At 41.0% G+C, this 25,369-nt stretch overlaps 1 protein-coding gene across 1 annotated transcript; it reads left to right on the top strand.

Moving 5' to 3' along the window:
* Nucleotides 1-23,652: 23,652 nt before the first annotated feature.
* Nucleotides 23,653-24,409, top strand: LOC126990138 (uncharacterized). Its single transcript, XM_050848695.1, has one exon. It carries the CDS (start codon nt 23,690-23,692, stop codon nt 24,407-24,409), a length of 720 nt encoding a protein of 239 aa, XP_050704652.1. The 5' UTR covers nt 23,653-23,689.
* The last annotated feature ends 960 nt before the right edge of the window (nt 24,410-25,369 follow it).

Below are 25,369 nucleotides of genomic sequence, written 5' to 3'. Positions count from 1 at the left end.
CGATACTATCTAACCTCCGAATACCGCAGTAAATACCTGAGACAACTAAGAAACATGGTAGGTCAGCATGAATCAGCCCTAAGGCATCCAGATCTTCAGCAGTCAAGAATCAGGAGAGATGAGGCTGATGTACAGTCTCTTGTTCACATGATGGAAATCAACTGGTTGAATCCTTTTAATTTTGTCAATGAAGAGCTTGTCAGTCTATCAACAGCTGTCGCAGTACCAGCAGACGTTGTAAAGGACCTTCTGAATGCCTACAGGATAGGTGAAGAGGCATACCAAACTTTCAAGCAAGATAGACTGGAAGCAAATGCCCCAGCTATACAGTTCCACGACAGATTACCAAAGAAGAAATTGAAAACTTTTTCTGACATTAGAAAGAAGACAATCAACCGGAGCAAAACCAAGGAAGTGGTCCCAAGGGCTGACAGGAAACTGTTTGGGCAGATGATAAATGAAAGGTACCTCCCCCCCCCCCCCCCAACTGGCTGGTCCGCCTTATTCTTTCTCTAAACTCGTTGTAAGTTGGTAAATGTTTCATGAGTTTGCCGCCATTTGTCGAGCCGAAAACGAACTCCCGCGTCTCCAATTTGTAAATTCGCTTCGTTCAGCTGGTAACTGTTGCTTTCCCGGTGTTTATGGTTTGTATTCTTTTATGAGCTCATGTAGAGTACACACACAAAAAAAAATCGCGCTTGCAGTCTTCAGTTTTTACGGCCAAAGTCTAGAGGAGTCTTGCTGTCACCTTAATGTCTTAAGCTGCACCCAAACCCTTACGAGGTGATCCGAACACACACACACACACACACACACACACACACACACACACCACACACACCACCACCACCACCACCACCATCACATCCATCCCCCAAACATCCTTGACCAATCCAAATACCACCCACCCACCCAAACACCCAAACATCCCCCCATACCCCTCTAACTCCCCTACTCCACCCTCCCACAAGCCATTCTCCACTCTTCACAGGCCGTTCCCAGACACGCTCCGGCATCGCGACGGCTCGCCAGGCCCTCGAGGAGGCGCTGAGTGGCCCTCGCCGTGATGTAGGTCCCAGAGAGGCGGCGTCGGGCGGGGTAATGGCAGGCCCCGAGCGTCTAATGGTTGAACACGCTCCTTACGGCCTTGATTTGCCTGCTGACGGAACAGTGACGACCGACGCGAGTGAGGTCTGCATTAAGTTATCCTGACCCTCACCCTCACCGCGCGGCGTGAGAGGGCGAGGCTTGGCATGGCTGGCGTGTCGGTCTTCCTCTTTGGCGCGGCCTGAGTGTGTTGCCCTCAAGCCAGTGCCGCGGAGAAGAAGTTAAGAGGAAGAGGATGAGGAGGTGGAGGGGGACGTGTGGGCTCTTGATCTCGCTCTCGAAGTGACTGCAGTGTGTCAGCCTGAAGTTTGTGACGCGAGGTGGAGGGCGAAGACTGGAGGTGGAGGAGGACGGGTGGGCTCTCGTTCTCGCTCCCGATGTGAGGAGGTGAAGAGGCCGAGGACTCTTAATCTCGCCCTCGTTGTGGCCTCATGCCGTGACGATGTTCTCCCTCACACTCCAAGGCTAACAAAAAGTAGCAAAAATATTATGGAAACGAAGAAAAAAAAGAAAGATGAGGAACACAAATGATGCAGTTCAATCAAAAGAAGGGACGATGCATTGATGCTATTTAGCCTATTACTCCGAGGCGAATAGGGTGTAATAACAGTGTGATAAGAACGAAGTGAAACCGAATACAAATAAAGAATAACGCAGTTTGACTAAAAAAGGGACGATGCATTGATGATATTTCGCCTCACACTCCCAGGCGAGTATGAAATGGTAGGAATGGGATAAGAACGAAGACAAATAATTTAAGACGACATAAAAGAATGACACACTATATTTCAAGAGATGAAGATGGTGATGGCGTTGATGATACTTCACCTTTTATTCCCAGGCGCTTATGAATCAGCAGTAATGTGATAAGAGCGAAGCCATGTGATGCAAGATGACAAATAAAGATGCCCAATATACTCCCAGGCGCTTATGAATCAGCAGTACTGTGAGGACAACAACGTCAGGTAAATCAAGATATCGAAAAAAAAGTAATAGTGCGAGTTAATTGAAGAGATAATGATGCAGTGATGATAGCACTGGTGATATTCCGTCTCAGACTTCAAGGCGAACGAAAGGAAGGGAAGGAAAGGCAAGGCAAGGCAAGGCAAGGCAAGGCAGGGCAGGGCAAGGCAAGGCAAGGCAAGGCAAGGCAAGGCAAGGCAAGGGAAGGGAAGGGAAGGGAAGGGAAGGGAAGGAAATGGAGGGCAAGGAAGGAAAGGGAAAGGAAGGGATGGGAAGGGAAGAGAAAGAAGGGAAGTAAATGGAGGGAAAGGAAAGGAAAGGAAGAGATGGGAAGGGAGGAATATGAAGGAAAAGGAAAGGAAATGAAGGGAAGGGAAGGGAAGAGAGGGGGAGGTGGAGGAGGGAAAGGGCTGGGAAAGGCTCATCGGGTATAACAAGACACCAGTTGCAATCATGTATAATTTCGCTGCCTTGATTATGATCCCATACTTGATTACGGCCAAACAAAATCTAAGGCTACATTTTCAGGAAGAGGCATCATTAATTAAGGTCACCTGGTCTATGATTCATCTGTCATTCGTCCCTTCGCCTGCTTTCTGTCCTGTAATTCCTTGCCTGTCTGAGTTGTTTTCTGTCTCGTAATTCCTTACTTATTTACGACTTATTTCTAATATGTGACAAATTTAGTGTTCTGTTTCATTACAAGGTCCATCTTGATGTTGCAGTTAATTCAACTTATTGAATCACCTACCTGTGTGATCATCCTTACCTGTTGTGTTACACTAACGCACGAAGGAGAAAGAAACACTACAGGAAGGAACGTAAGAGCAGTACTGCAATAATAAAAGCAGTTTGTCAGTGACATTTTCTTACATTATATTTTTAACATTTTTAGACGAACCGAAGTAATGTACTTAACGCCACGCTTCATTAGGTACTCATCTAATTACTTCACCTGTTCTTTGATGACCAGTGTGTTATTTAATGGTTTGTTAACTTAAATGAGACACATGCACTTTAACATTTCCGTAAACAGTAATTGTGCAACTAAGCTCACTCATTTAACTAATTACCTGCATATAAATGTTGCCGGACTATTCTGCTTAATGAGGCCATGATTTATTTGCATCTAATATATCCCTGCTAATTTATTCCTATTTTTACCCGACAAAACTTTGGTTAATATTATTAAAGCAGAACATAGCTTGAATATCGGCCCTTACAGGTAATTATAATAAAAGGTCAGTTAAAGAGGAGGAAAAAGGGGAAAGAAAACAGGTAATAGGAAAAGTTTTTAGTCCTTACAGGTAACTATGACACCAGGCCAGGTAAATGAGATGTGAAGACAGGTAAGGCAACGAAAAGGGCAATGAAAAGGGCAGGTAGTAAGACAGGTGAAGGAGACAGGTAGGGCAGCGAGGTAGGGTACGTAATCAGGCAGGTGAGGCAGAAAAGACGGGAAGGAGACAGGTAAGGCAGTCAGAAACGGGCAGGTAATGAGACAGTAGCCCACCGCTGGAAGGGCACACTCCCCACTCCGCTAACACTGTAATGGACACATAAGACTGCCCAGTGTATATGTATATTGTGTTTTTGTATAAACATTTATGCCCTTAGAATAGGCAGCACACGGCAGGGCACCTTTGGGCGTGCGAACATACCTGTATGTTTATATAAAAAAAAAGGTGAATTAGATAGGTAGGGAAGAGAAAGGGGCAGACCATGAGGCAGGAAAGGAGACAGGAAAGGGAGTTCAAAAAGAGTAGGTAAATGAGTCAGGTGAATGACAAGTAAGTAAATGAGACACGTTGGGCAGGTAAGAAAAGGCAGGTAAATGAGTCAGGTGAATCACAACAGGCAGGTAACGCCTCGGCCAGCGGCGCCGCGGCTACCACGCCTCAACACTAACTGGCCGCCTAACGTCCCCGCGACAGGCGCCGCCCAATGACTCCTTTCCGAGCTGTCCCGCCAGTCTGGACGAGGCTGGGCGGCGAGGAGTTTTAAAATTCTTTGCTGACAGCAAGAAAAAAAAAGTTGAAGGACTGCGCGCTTAACTCTGCATAACTCTATGCTCTCCTTTGCGTCTTTTTTGTGCCTTTTGTATTTTATTAATTTATATTTGTTTTTATTAATCTGTGTTTGTTTGCATTTTCTGTATATCTGTATTTTCTTCGATGACAGTAAAAAAGTTAAAGGACTAAGCGCTCAACTTTGCACACATATTTTCTCTCCACTCTTCTCGTATCTTCTGTTTCATTTTCATCTTTGTTTATTTATTTATTTTCTAGTTTTTTCTCTATCTCTGCATTTTCTTTGGTGACTAAAAAAGACCGAGCGCTCAAGTCTGCAAGGCTGCGTCTTTTCCTTTACTTCTTTTCGTGCTTTCTGAACTTTACTTAGTTTTCGTCTTGGGCGGCTCGTCATGCGTATAACTGATTTTAGGACAGACAAGGTAACAAGAGTGGAGACTCCACAGATTTGTATGTCAATATTTTTTGTTTAATTTCTTTACCCTTGATCTGTCTCCTCTACTGTAAAACAAAAGTACCGAGTCGTGTTCTCTTGGCGCATCTATGATTATTTTACCACCTTATCAACCAATATCAATTACTCCACCAGTTTTTAGGTACATTCTACAGTACAGCCGCACCTACTCTTATCATTTACTCTTATCTATCAATCTACTCTTATCTACTAACTATTATCATCTACTCCTCTTCCTCTTAGGCAAATCCTGCAATAGTACATGTTCTGTCGCCGCGCCCACCATTGTCTTCCCACCTCACTTATCATTCATCACTTTCTTGCAGACTTTCCACATCTTATCATATCATATATCACATTTCAAGCTCTCCCTCGCCGGCCACTTAACGTCGTGTCGCGTCCGTCACGGCGCAGTACAGCCACAATAATATTCCAGCGGCAGTGCCAGTAACACTCCCAGGTAGAGTCGACACCTGGAGGCACGTGTACAGGTGTGTGTGTGTGTGTGTGTGTGTGTGTGTGTGTGTGTGTGTGTGTGTGTGTGTGTGTGCCGACAAGGGGCTGCACGCGGCGCCCCGGCACCCTCACAAGGCAATGCTCTGCTGGAATATATATTTGTACGAGCAAAGTGGGCTCGGCGTTGCGATTATGCATATTCCTCTCGCTGTCTTATTGTGCTGGGGAACGAGGTGCCGAACACACCATCGGATACAAAGCGACGAATAAAAAGAAAGGAAATACTGCCAACACTGCGTCGATATGAGCTAAAGAAAAGATGAAACTGGCGCTGAAAACAAATACGAGTTGAATAAGGAAAGGAGTTAAAATGAAGATAGAAATCTGAACATGAAGATAATGAAAATAAATAGACTGAAGAAAACAGACAAAAAAAAAGTGCAAAATGTAATAAAGAAAAACGGAGATGAAAAATAATCACATGCAAAACGAATTACAGAAAGTTAAAGAAAAAAGTTAAGATGAAAAATAATGACATACATAAAAGTAACTGAATGATGCTGTTACATAAAAAAAAGAGAGAAAAAGACGAAAGATGAAAACACTCACATATAAATTACTGCAGAGTGATGTTAGTGTGTAAATAAAACGGTTATGAAGAAAAAAAAGGAGGGGAGAAAACAAAGTAAACACACAAAAAGCTAGAGGAAGATGCTGCCACGTCGATATATAGAAAATAAAGCGAAAACAAATTCATAAAAAAGTTCCAGACAGATGCTGGTACAGGAAAAAGGTAATGGAGGAAATGAATAAAATAAAGATGAATATGACCAAAGACAAAAATTAAGTGAAAGATGCTGGCATGATGATGTAAAGAAAAATGACTCCTGACACTGAAAAAAGTAAATAAAAAGAATGACGCTGGGCACAAAGATAAGAAAAAAAACATCAAGGAGGCGAACACTAAGCAAGGAGGAAGTGGGGAAAAGAAAAAAAAACATGGAAAGAATCGAAAGGTTCCAGAAGTTGAAAGAAAAAAAATAAACACCAAAAAGCTAAAATCATATATGAGGAAGGAGAAGAGAGAAACAAATATAATACAAACACAAAGAATGATCCTAAACGAAATTAAACACAAAAAAAGGTAAAGAAAGGCAAGCAACATATAAATCACATGAAAAATGTGAGCGAAATGTTATGTCCCCAAAAATACAACAAAGGAAAAGGAAAATAACAACAACAACTTTGTGAAAGCTAAAGCACACGCGAGGAAATAAAATAGAATGAAAAATGAACTAAGGAGTGAAAGCCTTACACACACACACACACACACACACACACACACCTGAGATTCCTGAGATTTCCTGAGATATAGTTGGGCTCGCTTGTTGAGCCAGGGTCACGCGGAGCGCCGCCCTAGGTGGTGCGGGTGAGGTGGTGCAGCAAGCTGTTCCCCTCCGTAGTTACGTAATAGTGGGGAAGCACTGGATGGTCTGGGACTGTCCTCAGAAACTTATCTAATTCACTCTTGAATGACTCCAGGGTCCCTGTAAGTTCTCGTATATGTCTTGGTAGTCTATTGAATAGTTTGGGTCCGTACACGGCAATGGAACTTTCTTTCAATGTTTGATTTTTTTTCCATGAGCCAGCAATAGGCGGTATCGCACATAATACTCCACGTCTGGCGTTATGGGTGGTTTTTATTGCTTCATTGGACTCAAGATTGGGAACCAAACCGTTGATGATTTTCCATATGTAAATTATAATATAGCGTTCTCTTCGTCTTTCCAATGAGTACAGATTTAGCTGGTGTAATCTCTCCCAATAGTTGGTGTTTTCTAGCCCGTCTATTCTAGATGTGAATGTACGCTGCACTGCTTCTATTGTTCTTATTTGGCCAATATTGGTTGGGCACCATAGTTGACAGCAGTATTCAATGAGTGGTATTATCAGAGATTTATATAATGTCAACATTGTTTCTGGATTCCTAGTTTTGAAAGTTCTCAGAATCCATCCCATCTGTTTTCTTGCTTTTCCTGTTGAACTGACTATGTGTTGTGTGAATGTGGCATCATCAGTAATAATGATGCCGAGGTCCCGTATACTATTCTGTTGTTTAATAGTTTCGCCATCTGGAGTCTTATAATTGTTTATGATGTGGCTGCTTTTGGGATGTCTGTAACTCACTAGTTCGAATTTTGATAGGTTAAATTCCATATTGTTATCTTTTGTCCATGCAAACATTTTGTTCAGGTCATTCTGTACTAGTTTATGGTCCTCTTTCGTGCTTATTGTTCCCATCATCCGTGTGTCGTCTGCGAAAGATGTAGCCTTGCAGTGTTCTAGCTTGGTGTCTATATCCGTAATAAAAATAAGAAATAACAATGGTCCGATAACAGATCCCTGGATGACTCCACTTGTAACTTCAGAATTCCTTGATTGCGTTCCTTGGACGACCACTGACTGTGTTCTTTCTGAGAAATAGTTTTGTATCCAGTTTGCAATTTTCTGTTTTATACCGATTTGTTTGACTTTTTTCATGAGGATCGACTGGTCAACTTTATCGAACGCTTTCGAAAAGTCCAAGTATATGACATCTACTCCAACTTCTTTTTCCAGGTAACCAAGTATGTCCGTTCTATGCTGCAAAAGTTGCGACAAACAGGATCGTCCTTGTCGAAACCCGTGTTGGCCTTTATTATATAATTCGTTTTTTTTCATGAAGTCGGCAATTCGCTTTACAAGGATCCTCTCAAAAATCTTTATAATATGCGAGGTTTTTCCCACAGGTCTATAATTTTTGGCAGCCGCTTTATCTCCACCTTTAAATATCGGTGTAACTAGACTTTGTTTTAGCACTCTCGGGACCTGCCCTGCATCTAATGAAGTACGCCATAGTATGTACAACGGAGTGGAAAGAGTGTGTGAGCACTTTTTCAGGAGTATAGCTGGGACCATATCTGGTCCTGCAGCAGAGAATGTATTTATTGCTGCAATGGCCTGCTCTATATCTTCCTTGTTGAATTCTATGTCTTCCAGTTGTGGGCCTTCTCTATTCTGTGATGGTTGGTATGCAGTTGTGTTACATAGTGGTTTGCTGTAAACTGAGTTATATTGTTCATCCAAGGCATCTGCAATCTCTTTGGGGTCCGTGATTTGCCTCCCTTTCCATGAAATGGGTCCTACAGAACTTCTTATTTCTGCCTTTGACCTAGCATAGGAGTAAAAATATTTTGGATTATTCTTTATGGCATCCACTGCTCTTCTTTCTTCTGTCTTCAATTCATTTTCGTGAGATTCAGCCAGTTTATTTTCAATCGTCTTGATTTTATTCTTTAGACTTCGTTGGTTATTTCTCCTGTTTTATTTGTTTAACCAGTCTTGTCCTTTTTTTCATTAATATTCTCCGATCACGAGGAATTGATTTTTGTCGCCGTTTTATCTTTTGGGGGATAAGTGCAGTGCATATATCTTGCAATTTAGTGAGAATGTATTCAACAATCATGTTAATCGATTTATTCTCTAATTCTGAATTCCAGTTAACGTTTGCAATCTCCTTGTTCACTGCGTTCCAATCGACTTTAGAGTGGAAGAAGTTTAATGCTGCAAAAGACTCAAGTTTTCTGGTATTATTTGCCTTCCCTATATCACTCAGCATCGTCTCCACTATCACTAATCTATGGTCTGATAGTATAGTGTCTTCAATGTCAACCGTATTTACCAATTCTTCATTATTAGTAAATACCAGGTCCAGTATGTTCTCTCCTCTTGTAGGTTCGTTTATTAGTTGTTTCAGTAAAAATTCGTTTGCCAAGTTCACCAACGTTGTAGAGTGTAGTCTGTCCACTGCTGTTCCCCCATATATTGTCATGGTGTCCCATTCTATAATTGGCAGGTTGAAGTCCCCGTTTATAATTATTGTTGGCTCTGGCGGTCCCAATCTCCGTATCTCCTCCGTTATACAATTATTAAAATTTAGAAAACTCTGTTGTGAACATCCTGGCGGTCTGTATACAGTGATTATGATAGTCTTCAGTCGCTCTATATACACACACACACACACACACACACACACACACACACACATAACACACATTTAATCAGCTATCCATACACAGTTGGAGTAGGTAGGAAGACATCTACCGAACGGGCACAAGCCACTCCCGATGAGGTATACATGGGAAGTGAGGAGGGTGCTGAAGCCCTCCAAAGACCCTTCCCATTACCTTACCAACCGTTTCCCTATTGTCTCATCTACACCAGAGAGTAGTTCAGCATGCTCTCTAAAGACAAATCCTCTTCTATCCACACCACACTACGTACATTCACACAACACACACACCTTTTTCCAAATTTCAAAATTCAAAATGGCGTTCAATAATCATGCCTCAGGTCCCCTGGGGGCATAAATTCCCCAGGAGGACTCCCCTTCTGGCTGCCGACCTGAGAGGTGTCTTGATAACTCTTCGAGCCTCTTTCTTATAAATATCTGCAACATTCGCGGTCTTCGTTCTAATTTTCATTCTGTGGAACATCATCTCTCCTCCTCTAAACCTCACCTTCTCTTCCTCACCGAAACACAGGTTTCTGAAGCTACTGACAGCAATCTTTACTCTGTTCCTCCTACATCTCTATACTAAATTTCAATCAAAAGCTGGATGTTGCGTCCACGTGCGCAACGACATCACTTGCTCTCGTGCCCACGACCTTGACTCTTCAGAATTTTCCACCATCTGGCTAAGACTTCATTGTCATTCTACTACTAAATACATACGTGCTGTTTATCTCTCACCTAACTCTACTAACTATGTAAAATTCTTTGACTACTTGAACTCTAAAGTGGAGCACATCTTGACCCACTCTCCCTTCGCTGAAATCTACATCTTGGGAGATTTCAATGTTCATCACCAGCTTTGGTTTTCATCCTCTTTCACTGACCAGCCTAGTGAACAAGCCTACAACTTTGCTCTCCTCAATGACCAAGAGCAGTTGGTTCAGCACCCAACACGTATTCCCGACCGTCTTGGAGACCGGTCCAACATTCTAGAACTCTTCCTTACCTCTAACCCTTCTGCTTACTCTGTCAAACTGTTCTCTCCGTTGGGCTCCTATGATCACAACCTTATTTCTGTATCCTGTCCTATCGCTCCTGTACACCCTCTAGAGTCTAGAGCCACCGAAGAGGCGATGCTTCTGGCATTTTGCTTCAGCTCGGTGGGACGACCTGAGGATGTACTTTTCCGATATCCCGTGGAATGATTACTGCTTCCAGGAAAGAGACCCCTCTGTGTGTGCCCAGCACATCTCAGAGGTGATTGTCTCAGGAATGGAAGCATACATTCCACGTTCTTTCTCTACTCCTCAAGCTAAAAAGCCTCGGTTTAATCATGCTTGTTCTCGTGCTGGAGATTTGCCACCGGACAGAAATACCCGTACACGGAAAACACAGCAGCGCAACACCGCAGACTTGGAGTACAACTAGTCAGCACAAGGCTACGGGAGGCCGCCGGAAAGATATGGGAGAAACTAGACCAGCAAGACGACGTGAACTACACCCACGTCAAGGAGCTTGACGGCAGCACGAACTTGGTCCATCCCTGGTTTCCGCGCAGCTTGAAGTCACTACGAGAACAACCGCCCACACATCACTTCACACAAGTGACGCCATAGCTTAGCTTAGCTCTCTACAAACAAACAATTCAAACCCCCTCCCCCCCCCCAGCACGCCGGTGGTATACAAATAAGGCGCCCGATAAACAATAACTACACCAGAACAACTAACGAACCTACACCATACAACTGTACACTCCTACTGTCTTTCCTATTCCCCACCTGTACCTCACCACTAACCCACTTCCTCCTCGTACTGTACCCTTGATTTAAACACACAAAAAGAGAGAGAGAGAGAGAGAGAGAGAGAGAGAGAGAGAGAGAGAGAGTGTGTGTGTGTGTGTGTGTGTGTGTGTGTGTGTGTGTGTCCCCTTTCCTTCATTGTGACGAATGGACTGAGGAGAGCGAGAGAAGGGCGGCGGAATGAAGGAAAGTTTGGATGTAGAGAATAATGAATGCGGAGGGAGGAAGGCAGAGGAAGTAGAAATGGAGAATAAGAGAGAAGAAAATGATGAAAATGAAAAAAAAAGATGGCAGAATCAGGATTATACGAAAATGAAATTTCGAAAGACGGTAAAGAAAAGGATAAATGAAACATGAATTGAGAAGAAAATTATGGAACTGAAAATCACAGCTCTACGATTTTAGAACTAAATGAACATGAAATTTAAAGAGAAGGTAAAATAGTGAAGAAATAATTAAGAACTATAAAAGAAAAAAGGAATAAAAAAACAAAGAAAGGGATATGAGAAACAGATGCAAAAGAGAGAAAACGACACACACACACAAAAAAAAAACAAGACTAAAGAAACGTGCAAATACGCTTCAAAAAGGTGATTTTTTTAAAGAAAGTGACGGGCAAGAGAGGAAAGTATGAAAGCAGCGAAATAATCAATATAATAGGGAAATCTATTTGTGGATGTGAAAAAAAGAACAAAATGAAAAACTAAACAACATGGTGCCAATATAAACGCTTGCCTGCACCACAAACGGGATGGGGCCGAGCAGCAGGCCCCATCAAGATAGCCTGCCGGTGCAACAGGACAAACTTATATAAATAAATAAATTAATTAAAAAAAAATCTTTATAATTAATAAACAAATATACAAATATATAATGAAGCTAGTGAAGTGAATATATAAGAGCGGAACTACAAACGAAATCTAAAAGGAAGAAAATAAGAAAGACCGAAATGGAGAGAAATTTCAACAATACACAATGAGAGATAACACGGAAATAAAATAATAAAGCTAACAAAGTTGAAATAAAAGTAGAGGAGTGGAGATGAAAATACAGGAGAAGAATAACTTGAAAGGTATGTAACGAGAAAAAATGAGGGGGGGAGAGGAAAGTGACAGCACTGGGCAATGAGAGACAGAAGCAATGGCAAGGTGGAAAATAAAATAAATGAAATGACGGAACTCGAGCGAAAAAAATATTCATGATAAAAGAAGAAAATTGAGATGAAAGTAAAGGAGAAAATGGTGCTAGGGACAGAACATGACGTGAACTGGAAATGAAGGTCAAAGAACTTGAAACTAAAACCTGGCAAGGCGGGAAAGGAAAGAAAATGAGAGAGAGAGAGAGAGAGAGAGAGAGAGAGAGAGAGAGAGAGAGAGAGAGAGAGAGAGAGAGAGAGAGAGAGAGAGAGAGAGAGAGAGAGAGAGAGAGAGAGAGAGAGAGAGAGAGAGAGAGAGAAATCGACAGAGAAAGAAATCGACAGAGAAAGAAAATGACAAATGGGAACGCAGATGACATACAATGAAATATAAGAACCATCCTCCCACACACACAAACATGGAGTTAATGCAGGAAGGAAGAAAATAATACAAAATAAGAAATGTAGCAAAATATAAAAATAGAAAGTGAACAATGTGGAAATCAAATGAAATAAAAAAATAAGATAGAGACAAGAAAACGACAATGAAAATGAAACAATACGAAATTATACACTATAGGATCATAAAGTTAGAAGGGTGACAAAGTGGAAAGAAAAGAAAAAAAATGGAAGGAAAAGAGAAAACGAAAACACTTAGAAGTAAATGTCGAAAGAGATTGGAAAATGCAAACACGAAATAGAAGACTGAAGGAACATGAAATTAGAAAACCAACGAAGTGGACAGTTAAGAAGAAAACTGGGAACGAACTTGAAGAAAAAAAAAAGTTAAAAAGAACAACAACAAAAATAAGGAAATAAATAAATAAATAAATAACAAACAACAGAGGAGTAAAGGAACATGGAATTAGAAAAAAACAAAGTGGAAAGGTAAGAAGAGAAGAAAACTGGTGAATTTCAAGAAGTAGGAAACTAAGATAAAAAAGAATGGAAAAAATATATATTAACAAAATAGAACATAATGCAAAATAGAAGAACAGATGGACAAATTCAAGAAGCTAATTAGGTGGAAAGTTGAAATATGACATTGAAGAGAAAATAAAAGAAACAAAAAAATAATAATAATAATCAGTTAGGAAATAAATACAAAAAATGAAATAGAACCAGAAAAAAAAATATATCAATGACCAAACATTGTCGAATACAGGAGATGTGACTGGATAAAAAAAAAAAAAAATAGAAAACAAAAGTAAAAAGAAACGATTTGAGGTTCACATTTTTACCTGTGTCCTTGTCTCCTGGTTAGTGGCCAACCCCAAGCCCTTACCTGGAGGGGAAAATAAAAAAAATACCACTACTTGACTTGTCCAAGTAAAAGAAAAAGAAAAGGTTTGGAAAAATACTTTGCCAGATATATAAAACAGCAATCAAGGACGAACCAAAGTGCATCGAAAAAAAAAGCAAAAAAAGGCAGCCCCTCCATGATGAAAACCTCGTCAGCCTGAACGTTTAGTGAGTATCACCGTAAATATAATTTGGATGACAAATATATAATAAAAAAAGTCAGGAAATGAAAAAAAGAAATATAAGTAGGAAGACAAAAAATAACAGAAAAAACGATTAACAAGGAAAAATTATATATGATGAAAAATATAGAAATGAGAAAAAAAAGGAAGAAAAATCATTATATAAACCTTACGAAGATAAAAAAATAAAGCAGTAAAAATGTAAAGAAGATATCAATGAATAATAGGAGACAACAGAAGGAAAGTGACGACTGAATAAAAAAGTAGGGCAAAATAAACAACATAAGAAAGGATACAAAGAAAAAAATGAAAGAATGACAGCTATGAATAACAGAGAATAAAACAGATTTATGGTAAAAGAAAAAAAAACAGTAAAGAAACATACGAAAGGAAAATGAAGAACATGGCCATTAAGCTATAAGAAGAAATCAGGAAAATAATAAAATAGCGAAGGAAAGGAAAATTTAGAAAAGAAAGTGAACAATAAGCTAATGGAGAAACCAGGCAAGTAATAAAACAAAGACGAGGGAAGAAATGATATAGAAAATGGAAACAAGAGCCAAAAAGAAGTCCCCGAGTAAGACAAAGTTATAAGGGAAGATAAAGGCAAGGAGAAAGTTGTCACGGAAGGGAACAAAGGGAAAAGGAAAGAAACAAGAAAATAAAGTCCCAAATGAATACAAAAAGACAAACCCACACACACACACAGAGAGAGAGAGAGAGAGAGAGAGAGAGAGAGAGAGAGAGAGAGAGAGAGAGAGAGAGAGAGAGAGAGAGAGAGAGAGAGAGAGAGAGAGTTGTGCTAAAAGAGTAGCGGGAGAAAGAGGAGGAGAAAATGGAGGAAGAATGAGAAGGTAACGGAGGAGAAAAGAAAAGAATAGGAAGTAAAAGAAGTAAAGAAGGAAAAGGAAGAAGAGGAGGAGGAGGAAAAGGAGTACAAAAAAGCACAAAGGAAAAACAAACAGCAACAGACCTCTTGGTCCTAACTAGGCGGTTTGTTGTTGCTACCATCTATTCTAATCTACGAGTCAGAGACAGGACAGCAAAGGTGAAGGCTCCTCCCCTCCCTGCACTTTGGTTGGTAATTACCGCAGACATCTCTTCAGCTATAAAAATGTCTAGTAGTTTATATATGGTGAAGTTAGCAGCATGACTTGAGGCGGAGAAGGTGCATGAAAAGAGAGGAGGAAGATGAAAAAGAAATGGAGGAGGAAGAGGAGAAAAAGAAGATTGTCAAATTCAGTCTAATTTTTAGCTACTTTTGGTTAAGATATTTTCATTTTTACGTGATTATAATTTTTTTCTTCATACTTATGAGTTTTCAAAAACTCCGCAGACCAGTCGGCCATACCTTCTCTCTCTCTCTCTCTCTCTCTCTCTCTCTCTCTCTCTCTCTCCCCGTTCGAGTGTGTGGGCGAGCATTCGAAAATACTCAAACACAAAAAGCAGAGACTTGAAAGGAAAAAAAGTAATGATCATAAAGAGTGAAAGAAAAGAAACAGCAGCAAGAAGAAGATAAAAAGTGAAACAAAAGCCAAGCAGATGCAAAGGCAGAGAGGAAGGCGGCGAGGAAAGGGAAAAAATGAGATGTGGAAAAAAAGTTGCAAAATATAAGAAACATCAGTGAATCTAATAAAAAAATGTTGATAATGGTGATGATTTTACTACTAATACTGCTACTTTTACTACCAGTATTACTACTACTACCACAATTACTTCTAGTACTGCTACTGCTTCTATTATAAACTACAGATATACACTAAAATTTTAAGCAAAACAACAACATCCACCTCAACAACTGCTACTACTATTACTATTACACTGATTTTACAGGAACTACATTTACTGTTATCATTAATAGTACTACTACTACCACTACTACTATAACCACCTCTACCACCACCACTGCGACTACTACTACCATAAAGAGCTCAATCATGAAAAAAGCTTAGCCTAATATTTCAACTCCCGGAGGAATCTTTTGAGCAAACAAGTTTTCCAAAGTCTCGAAGCCGCCTCGAAGCTCGTCAAGTATAGCCTCGAGCCGCGGGGTGTGTCGGGGCGGCGAGCGAGTCTTCAAAGGCCCCTTGGCTAGGCTCCGAACGCTGCCATTCAATGGGACTCACGGGGGAGGAGGGGGAAGGAGAAGGGGAGGGGGAGGAGGAAAGAGGGAAGGAAGGAGGGTAAAGGGAAGGAGTAGTTTGGAAGAGTTAGGGGATGTGGATGTTTTCTTGTTCCTCCTCCGCCTCTCTCTCTCTCTCTCTCTCTCTCTCTCTCTCTCTCTCTCTCTCACACACACACACACACACACACACACACACACACGAAAAAAATGTCACAATTACGAATATTTATCGACAAAGAAACAATGTTAGGTTTTCATTATCCAGAAAGATATCAGAGTTATTTAGTAACTTAATACGTTATGTTAAACACGTAAAAATGTCAATAAATGTTATGTAGTAAAAAAGATTACAGTTATATGACGAGTCATAATATCGCTCTTAACATTACAATCAAAAAGGAAATAAAAAGTAGATTTGCTCGTTGGTCTTTCTCCGGTAAGGAAACTCTTGAGCTACTTTGTCAGCTAAACGACCAAAGGTTAAAGGGATATGCGGCATTCAACGTCAAACAAAATAACATCAAAAAGCTTAATTGAAACGAGCGGCCTTTAGTAGGTAGATGGTTTGTACGTGATGGGATCAGCACTCGTAGGAGGACACAAAGTACTACAATCACGGCAGTACAATTAACGGAACACTCTGAAACTGTGGAAGCCTTTGCGAATACTGATAAACCTGAGCAAATGTTTGAAATGGTCACTCACATTACACAACAGTAAGATGAGGTGAATGAACTTAGAGAAAGGAACAGAGTGACGCTGACGTGCAGGAGACAAAGACGATAACTTGTTAAAATTGATAAACCTGCGGAATGTTTGAAACTGTCTTCCTTTAAATTATTCAGAGTAAGATGAGGCAAATGAACTTAAAGAAGAGCAAAGTGACCCAGACGTACAGAAAAGAAAACAAAATCAAGAAAGTAGCAGACACAAACTGATTATAAAAAAAAACGACACGAAAGAATAAACGATAAAACGAGATGAAAACGAAAAACGTAAAAAGAAAAAAGAAAATCAGGAAAGGAATGAGGAGAAGAGAAAATGAAAGTTTGGGAAGGAAGAGCAAGGAGAAAAAGAGGAGAGAAAGGAGAGACAATGAGGAGGATGGAGGAAACTTTAGAGGGCAGAAGGCAGGAAGGAAGAAACGAAGATAAATGAATGAATAAATAATATATGGAAAAATAGAAAGGATATATGGATAAATAGATGGATAGATAGAGAGTATAGATAATAAGAATGAGGGAGGAGAAGGGAGGAAAGGAGGGAGGGAGGAGCATCCGGTCTTGTTAATAAACACATCGGCGCCGCGGCAGACACACTTCGCGAGGCTTTCCCGGGAGTTGAGGGCACCTTCAAGGGTTGTGTTTCTTACAGTAAGGGAAGTAGCTCATGAGGCAAAAACAAAAGAAAAAAAACTTCAGTAATAAAAATCCTGGTTATGATGACACTGCAGGTAGTTTCACGAAGCTTCTGTAACATGTACGTGAAAAAAGAACACTCATAAGAGTTCGATTACACTCCTTTCCGGCCTTTGGAAGTATTGGACGTGAGGCGGACGCGTCTGAGGACACCGAGCCAAGCCTTGAAAAGCCACGACCTTAAAACAGCGACCTCTGACGAGCGTTGTGTGAAGCTGCCGAGACAAGGACCTTATAGAGATTCGTTTCCTTTTCTCTATCTAAATGATTACTAACGAAAAATAAATAGTATATAATAATAATAATAATAATAATAATAATAATAATAATAATAATAATAATAATAATAATAATATAAAAAGTTTCACCACGATTTTGACCTTCCTGGGATTCGAACCCGAGTCTTCCGCTCTAGAGGCGTCCATGCTAACCACTACACCACAAAGCCAGAGACAGGCTAAGGGGAAAAGGTTGGGGTGTTTCCTGCGGGTAAGGGGAGAGAAGGGGAGTGAAGGGATGGAGGAAGGGGAGGCGATGAGGGAGGGAGGGAGGGGATTTAAAACTAAAGGATGGGGAAGATGGAAGCTGGGAGAGAGGAAGGAAGGAACGGAGGGAAGGAGGGAAGAACGAAAAGAATGGATGGAAGGGAGGCTGAGAGAGAGAGAGAGAGAGAGAGAGAGAGAGAGAGAGAGAGAGAGAGAGAGAGAGAGAGAGAGAGAGAGAGAGAGAGAGAGAGAGAGAGAGAGAGAGAGAGAGATGCATACAATAGATAGTTAAACATAGACAAACGAGTAGATATATGTTGGTCCCGACAACACATTTGAAATTTGGTCAACAAACATTTTATAATATTTTTTTTCAGGATGTATCGTTATACGTGTTTGCGTAAAACGTTACCCTTGATTAATGAGTTAGTATTACTTCTGTTTCGCTCTACTGTTTTAATAGCCTGATTTTTCCTTTATTCTCCGATAGTTTTAGTGTCATACATTTTTTTTAATATACGGTCATTTACTGGTGTTTATTATAAACTCTACGGTAGTTTACTGTAAGATTTTTTCTTACAAATTCACGTATTAAATTTATCGTTTTACTGTTTTTACATGGTTATTAAATGTCGTTTTTACATTTTCTTCTTACATATTCCCGCACTAAGTTTGTCTCGTTTGCTGTTTTATATGATAAATAACTGTATTTTACGTTCTCTCTATAAAACATTTTCTTGTACTAAGATTGTCTCGGATTACTTTTTTCCTAAGGTACTTTACTTTTATTTACGTGTCTCTTCATATAACATGTTCTTGTATTAAGATTGTCTCGCAGTCATTATTTTCCAACGATATAATTTACTGTTTTCTTTCATCAGACATGTTGCCGCCCTGTGCAATGCTTCGATGTACTTCTTTTTTTTTCGGCGATAAACTAATGGCTCACTGTCCGCGTGACGCGAGAAAGGTGGTCCTGTCCTGCCAAACATTTCGGCGGGTAGATCTTCGTTTCTTTTTTCTTTCTCTAAATAATTGATAATGAATAATATATAAAAGAAATTTAAGATACTTATAAAAAAAAAAAATTATATTAACAACAATAATATTTTTAATAATAATAACAACAATAATAATAATGGAATAACAATAATAACAGTAATAATAATAATAATAATAATAATAATAATAATAATAATAATAATAATAATAATAATAATAATAACAATAATAACAATAATAATAATAATAATAATAATAATAATAATAATAATAATAATAATAATAATAATAATAATAATAATAATAATAATAATAATAATAATAATAATAATAATAATAATAATAGTAAAAATAATAATAGGAAAATAAGTTACACCACGATTTTGACCTTGCCGGGACTCGAACCCGGGTCTTCGGCTCTAGAGGCGGCTATGCTAACCACTACACCACAAGGCTATAAACAGACTATGGGGGAAAGGTTGAGGTGTTTCCTGCGGGTAAGGGGGAAGAAGGGGAGGGAAGAAGGGGAGGCGATGAGGGAGGGAAGGAGGAGGGAGGATTGATACAGAAGGATGGGGAAGATGGAAGGTGAGGAGGAAGAAGGGACAAGAGAGAGAGAGAGAGAGAGAGAGAGAGAGAGAGAGAGAGAGAGAGAGAGATGCATAAGACAGACAGGTAAACAGACAGACAAACGAGTGGCGTGGATGGATGCTGGATTCAAGACATCTGAAATTCGGTCAACAAACACTTTATAATAATGTTGTTGTTTTTTCCTAATTGATGGATTGATGTTCGTGTTGTGGTATTTCGCTTTCTTAATTTTACATCATTATGTTTTACTTTCTTTAACCTATTTTCGTGCAAGTTGTGGTTTTACTTTTGAATTTTTTTTATTTTCTTCATTACTGTTTAGATTTATTTAATTACCTTTTATGTAATTTCGGTGTCGTTAATTCTTTATTCTTTCATCACTTTTCTTCTTCATTTTAACGGATTTAGCAACAGTTCGTTTTGTCTTTGTGTAATGTGTGTTCGTGTGTTGGCCTCGCCGCCTTCCAGTACAGTGAATCGTCACGTTATTGTTTCTTTATTCAGTTGTTGTGTATGTTGGTTCGGTTCATTGTTTTTTTTTCCCATTTAATGTCTTTTGTTTTGTCTTTTGAAATGTAATCTGTTTTGTATATCTTTTTAAGACATAATTTACAGCCGGCATGGAGACTCGCCCGGACGGACACCCCCGGACCTGGCGTCGTAGGGTGGGCGTAGCGACGCACCCCCCGGCGTATGCCTCCGTTGATTGATTGATTGGTTTTATTTTTGCGTTGTTCCTGTCCATATCGTTATACGTGTTTGTACTGAAAATTACCCTTGATTAATGAGATAGTATTATTTGTTTCGTTTTATTATATTAAAAGCCTAATAGTTTCTTTATTCTACGATAGTTTTAGTGTTATGCATTTATTAATCTACGATCACTTACTGGGTCTATAACTTAAAATATACGGGAATATAGTGTAAGATTTTCTTACATGTTCCGGTATTAAATTTAACATTTTATTGTTTCTTCTACGATAATTGGATGTTGATGTTACGTTTCTTTTTACATATTCACAAACTAAGTTTGTCTCGCTTTACTGTTTTATATGATAATTTACGTTTTCTTCATATAACATGTTATTGTACCAAGATTGTCTCATTATTTTTCTCTTCGATAATTTACTGTTTCTTTCATCGGACATATTGTTGCCCTGTGCAATTTTACTTCATCAAATCGCCGTTCGGCTGGAGGAATCCTCCACATGAGAAAGCTTCACGCGCCGCCGCCAGATCAGTTGCTTCACAGTTGCCACGCCGGAAGGACGTCAGCAGGGCTCCGTCCTGGTTTTCAACTCAACCAATAGGCCACGTGCTTGTTACGCAGGTACAGAGCCTCCTGCCCGTCATCCTATGTTAGGAGCGGGCAGGGCCTTGCAAGTGGCTGTTTTTACAATTCTGTGTGGGCTGCAAGGCGACTTGTTTGTGTTGTGTTGTCTCGGCAGGCTGCGCCGGCCGCCCGCCATGTCTGATCAGTCCCGGGTAGCTGGGGGCCCTCAACAGGTGTCCCCACGGCCACGTTTGGAGTCGAGGCGAGGTGAACCATACCTTGCCTCAGGGGGCTCGGGATCGTCGCAGGACGAGATGAGGCCACATGCTCCTGGTAACAGTCATGGTGGTAGCGGGCGCTCGTTTCAGCTGATAGGGGCCCATAAACCACTTCGGCCCCACAGGCGTGCTCGGCCAGCTGCGCCCCCGTCCCCACCTGCCCCCTGGAACATGGTTTTGGAGGCCATTTCGGAGCTACGAGGTGAGGTGAACAAGCTAAAGGAAGACAGGCAGCCTGCCCCTCGTGTGGCTCCTGTAGTGAACGAGGGTGCGGGTACATCACATGATGCGTGCCGTCCTCTGTCTCCTCCTCCTGGCTCTTTCTCAGGGTTTATGGATTCAGGCAGTGAGGATGGTGAGATTAGAGTGTTTGCCCCAGGCAGTAGTACACACAGGTTGCGGACATGGTGAATTACGTGTTCGACAACGGCATGAGGGAGGAGGACTACAAGGACATCTGTGAGGATGACATTGTGAAGAGGCCGGCCAACTGTCACGCACTCGCACCTGTGGAATGTAACACGCAGGTGTTTGAAGCCCTTAGGGTAGATGCTAGGAAGGCAGACTGTCGCCTAAAAGAAGTCAACAAGGACATCCTGAGAGCGGCGACCATTATTACAAAATCCCTCTTGGTACTTGACAAGGTAGCTACTGATGAGGAGAACGCTGTGGTGGCTCGCGAGGTCGGAATGATTAATGGCGCACTGGCTTTGTTGGGCCATGCAAACCACAGGAACAACCTAGCAAGGCGGCTGGTCATGAAACGGGAGATAAACCGTAAGTACTCGCGCCTTTGCTCAGACAGGGTGCCTATGACCCGCTTCCTCTTTGGAGATGACGTGTCACAGTCGGCCAAGAATATTGAAGACGCGGAGAAGCTTAAGCACAAGATTACCACCAAGAAGTCTTCTTTGGCCTGGCGATTCCCTGGGGGGAGGACGAGGAGTTCTTGGAGTAAAGCACCAAACAGGAGCTTCTCATCCAGGTTCCAGCCTTATGGTTTGCCGAGGACAGGCTACAGGGGCAATCAACGACCTGCACAGGCGAGGCAGGACACGGATCCAAAAAACGCGAAAGGCCGGGGGCACAAGGCTCGTCAGTAATTGAGGCAAGTAAGGACTTTGAAGCAGGTAGACTGCACTATTTTGTTTCTGAGTGGCAGAAATTTACACAAGACCCATTTGTTTTGGACATTGTTCAGCATTGCCACCTTAATATCAGTGTAGAGGACATAGAACATCTTTACTTTAAAGAGGTTGAATACCCATTTAATAAGGCACAGCAACAATGCATTTCTAAGGAAATTAGCAAGCTCTTGCAACTCAAGGTCATTCAGGTTACTCAAAGGACTGACGATCAAATTATTTCCCCCATATTCTTAAGGAAGAAGCCAAATGGTGAATACAGACTTGTGCTTAATTTGAAAGAATTAAACTTACACATCCCATACAAACATTTCAAAATGGAGAATTTTGAGCAGGCAATCCAACTTATTCATGCGGGTGACTATTTGGCTTCAGTGGACCTTAGGCATGCTTATTACTCGGTGAAGGTTGCAGAGGAACAACACAAATTTCTTTGTTTCACCTGGCACGGTACTGTTTACAAATTTACATGTTTGCCAAATGGAATTTCAGAGGGGCCAAGACTGTTCACCAAATTAATGAAACCTGTCTTTGCTACCTTAAGAAAGAAGGGTTACAGGATCACCAGTTTTATTGATGACACGCTTATCATTCACAGTACAAGGTCAGGTTGTCTTGAAAGCATAAATGATACAATCACTTTGTTGAGGAGTTTGGGGTTCTACATTAATGAAGAGAAATCTGTCCTGATTCCTACGAAGTGCATAGAGTACTTGGGTAATGTTATTGACACGGAGAGTATGAAAATTTACTTACCTGAACGCAGGCTGGATAAAGTAACACAAGGTTGTACGGCCCTTCTGAGCAAGGAACGACACACCATCAGAGGGGTAGCTAGAGTGATAGGCATGCTTGTAGCTGCCACCCCAGCAGTGGAACTCGGTAAGCTTCATTACAGGAAATTAGAAGCAGCAAAGATTGCTGCCTTAAAGGAAGAGAAAGGTGACTTTAACAGGAAAATGACTATCACTAATGACATGAGAGAAGATTTGAATTGGTGGATAAATAACGTTTCAATTCAGGACAGACAAATTTTCAGAACAGGACCAGATATTGAATTGTACACGGATGCATCTCGCTCAGGCTGGGGTGGTCACCTAGACCAACAGACAGTGAGTGGTAATTGGTCAAGGGAGGAAAAACATTTACACATAAATGCGCTCGAGCTCAAAGCCATTCTCCTGACACTGCAAACATTCACACTTGAACTCAGAGACAGGCACATAAAGGTTTTCTGTGACAACACCACTGCCATTTCGTATGTCAACGAAATGGGGGGTTCTAAATCACAAACTTGCAACAACATATCTATTGAAATTTGGGACTGGTGTGGGAAACAACTCGTGGATCATCTGTTCGCACATACCAGGCAAAGACAACGTTATTGCAGACATAGCTTCTCGTAAAATTAATGACAGACACGAATGGAAACTGGGTGAAAACATCTTCAGGGAGTTATCTCAAGTGTTTGGTACTCCTTCCATTGATCTGTTTGCCTCTAGAATTAATAAGCAAGTAAGCACGTTCTGTTCGTGGAAACCAGACCCAGAGGCAAAATATTTTGATGCGTTCTCATTTAAATGGACACAGTTTCAACTTTGTTACATCTTTCCTCCGTTTTCATTAATTACTAGGTGCCTGCAAAAGCTAAAAGCAGAGGTAGCGAAAGGGTGGATGGTGGTGCCACTATGGACTTCGCAGCCTTGGATGGGCACTCTCCTCCAGTTGCTGGTCGATCACCCTCGTCTGATCATGGGGAAGGATGTGCTGACGCACCCATCTACGGCAGAACCTCACCCGCTATTGAAACACACGAGTCTCATGGCGTGCCTTCTATCAGGGAATCCCCTACGAGAACAGGGCGTATCTGCAGAGGGCGCAGAAATCATTATGGCATCCTGGAAACCTGGCACAGAGAAGCAGTACAGGCCACACATCAGAAGGTGGGCCCAGTTTTGTCATAGACGGGATATCGATCCCGTTAATCCCACTGCACCAGAAATAATAAACTTTTTAACGGAAACATTCCACCGGAACGTGGGCTATGACAGTATCAACACAGCAAGAGGTGCTCTATCTTCATTGGGCATTGTAGTCAATGGCTGTAGGGCAGGGGTCCACCCTCTGGTGATCCGCTTTATGAGAGGGGTGTTCAATTTGAGACCAACCAAACCCAGGTACACAGAAACTTGGGATGTTAAGCCCGTTTTGCAGAAACTGAGAACGATGTACCCACTGAAAAACCTGTCACTTAAAGAAGTCACATTAAAACTCGTGATGTTGATGGCACTGACACAAGCTGCCAGAGTACAGACGTTACACTTGCTGGTATTAAATGGCATTACTATAGGAGATGACTTCATTTCTGTGCCTTTGGGGGGAATTCTTAAGCAGGGTAGGCCTAGCTACAACATTCGTAGAATTAAGTTTCAGGCTTATCCACAGGACGCCAGTTTATGCGTGTGTGAAACTTTGAAATGCTACATTAAAGCCACACAAGAACACCGACAAATCACTCAACTCAATGACATTAAATTATTCATAAGTTTCATCAAACCACATAAAGCAGTGTCTAAAGACACTATTGCACGTTGGCAGAACTATGCTTAATATGTCTGGGGTAAACACCAACACTTTCACAGCAGGTAGTGTGAGGCCAGCCGCATCAAAAGCCAAAGCTATGGCTGTACCAATTGAATGCATAATGGCAAAAGCAGGATGGTCAAGGGAAACCACCTTTGCAACTTATTATGACAAGCACATTGTCACAGGGACAGATGCATTTCAGGAGGCAGTGTTGGAATAAGTACATCAGCGGACAGCAGCTTGGATGCCCATGTTTGACTCTAATGCAGCTGCTTTTGTGGGCCTCAAAGTTAGGTTATGATTATGTTTACATGTTACATGCAAATCTTTATGTACATACATTAATAAATATGTTATGTTTACACAAGGTACTGGTGAGCCCGGGTTACAGAGACTACTGGGAGTCATAAGTGACAGCGGATTAATATTTTTAAGGTTTTATTTGGGGATGATGGATTACTACAAATTGTTCCAATTGCATAGTCTTCAACAGGTCAAGTTGTCATTTTGTTATATGTACATGCTCATACATGTATTTGCAAGGTCAATATGATGTTATCTGTTTCCAATAAGGTTATTATTACCCAAAATTCACGATACACATAAGGTACGACACCCACATGGCTTCAAAGCCTCATGTGGAGGATTCCTCCAGCCGAACGGCGATTTGATGAAGTAAAATTAGAAAAGTACACGAGACTTACCTTAGGTCAGTTGAGGTGTACTTATAATTTTGCGAAGCAAATCGCCTCGGCTGGTTGGAAGCCTTCACATGCCCTCCTCTCCCACCCTTCGCTACTAATTACACTACTAATTACGCTACTAATCACACGACCAGATACCCTTTATTTCATGTGGGCGTTCGTACATGTCAAAGTCTGATCTGGCGGCGGCGCGTGAAGCTTTCTCATGTGAAGGCTTCCAACCAGCCGAGGCGATTTGCTTCGCAAAATTATAAGTACACCTCAACTGACCTAAGGTAAG

The sequence above is a fragment of the Eriocheir sinensis genome, unplaced genomic scaffold (assembly GCF_024679095.1).
Source record: "Eriocheir sinensis breed Jianghai 21 unplaced genomic scaffold, ASM2467909v1 Scaffold146, whole genome shotgun sequence".
NCBI classification, from domain to species: Eukaryota; Metazoa; Arthropoda; class Malacostraca; order Decapoda; family Varunidae; genus Eriocheir; species Eriocheir sinensis.
Note: the sequence above shows the minus strand (reverse complement) of the source record. Positions and strands in the feature narration are given on the sequence as shown.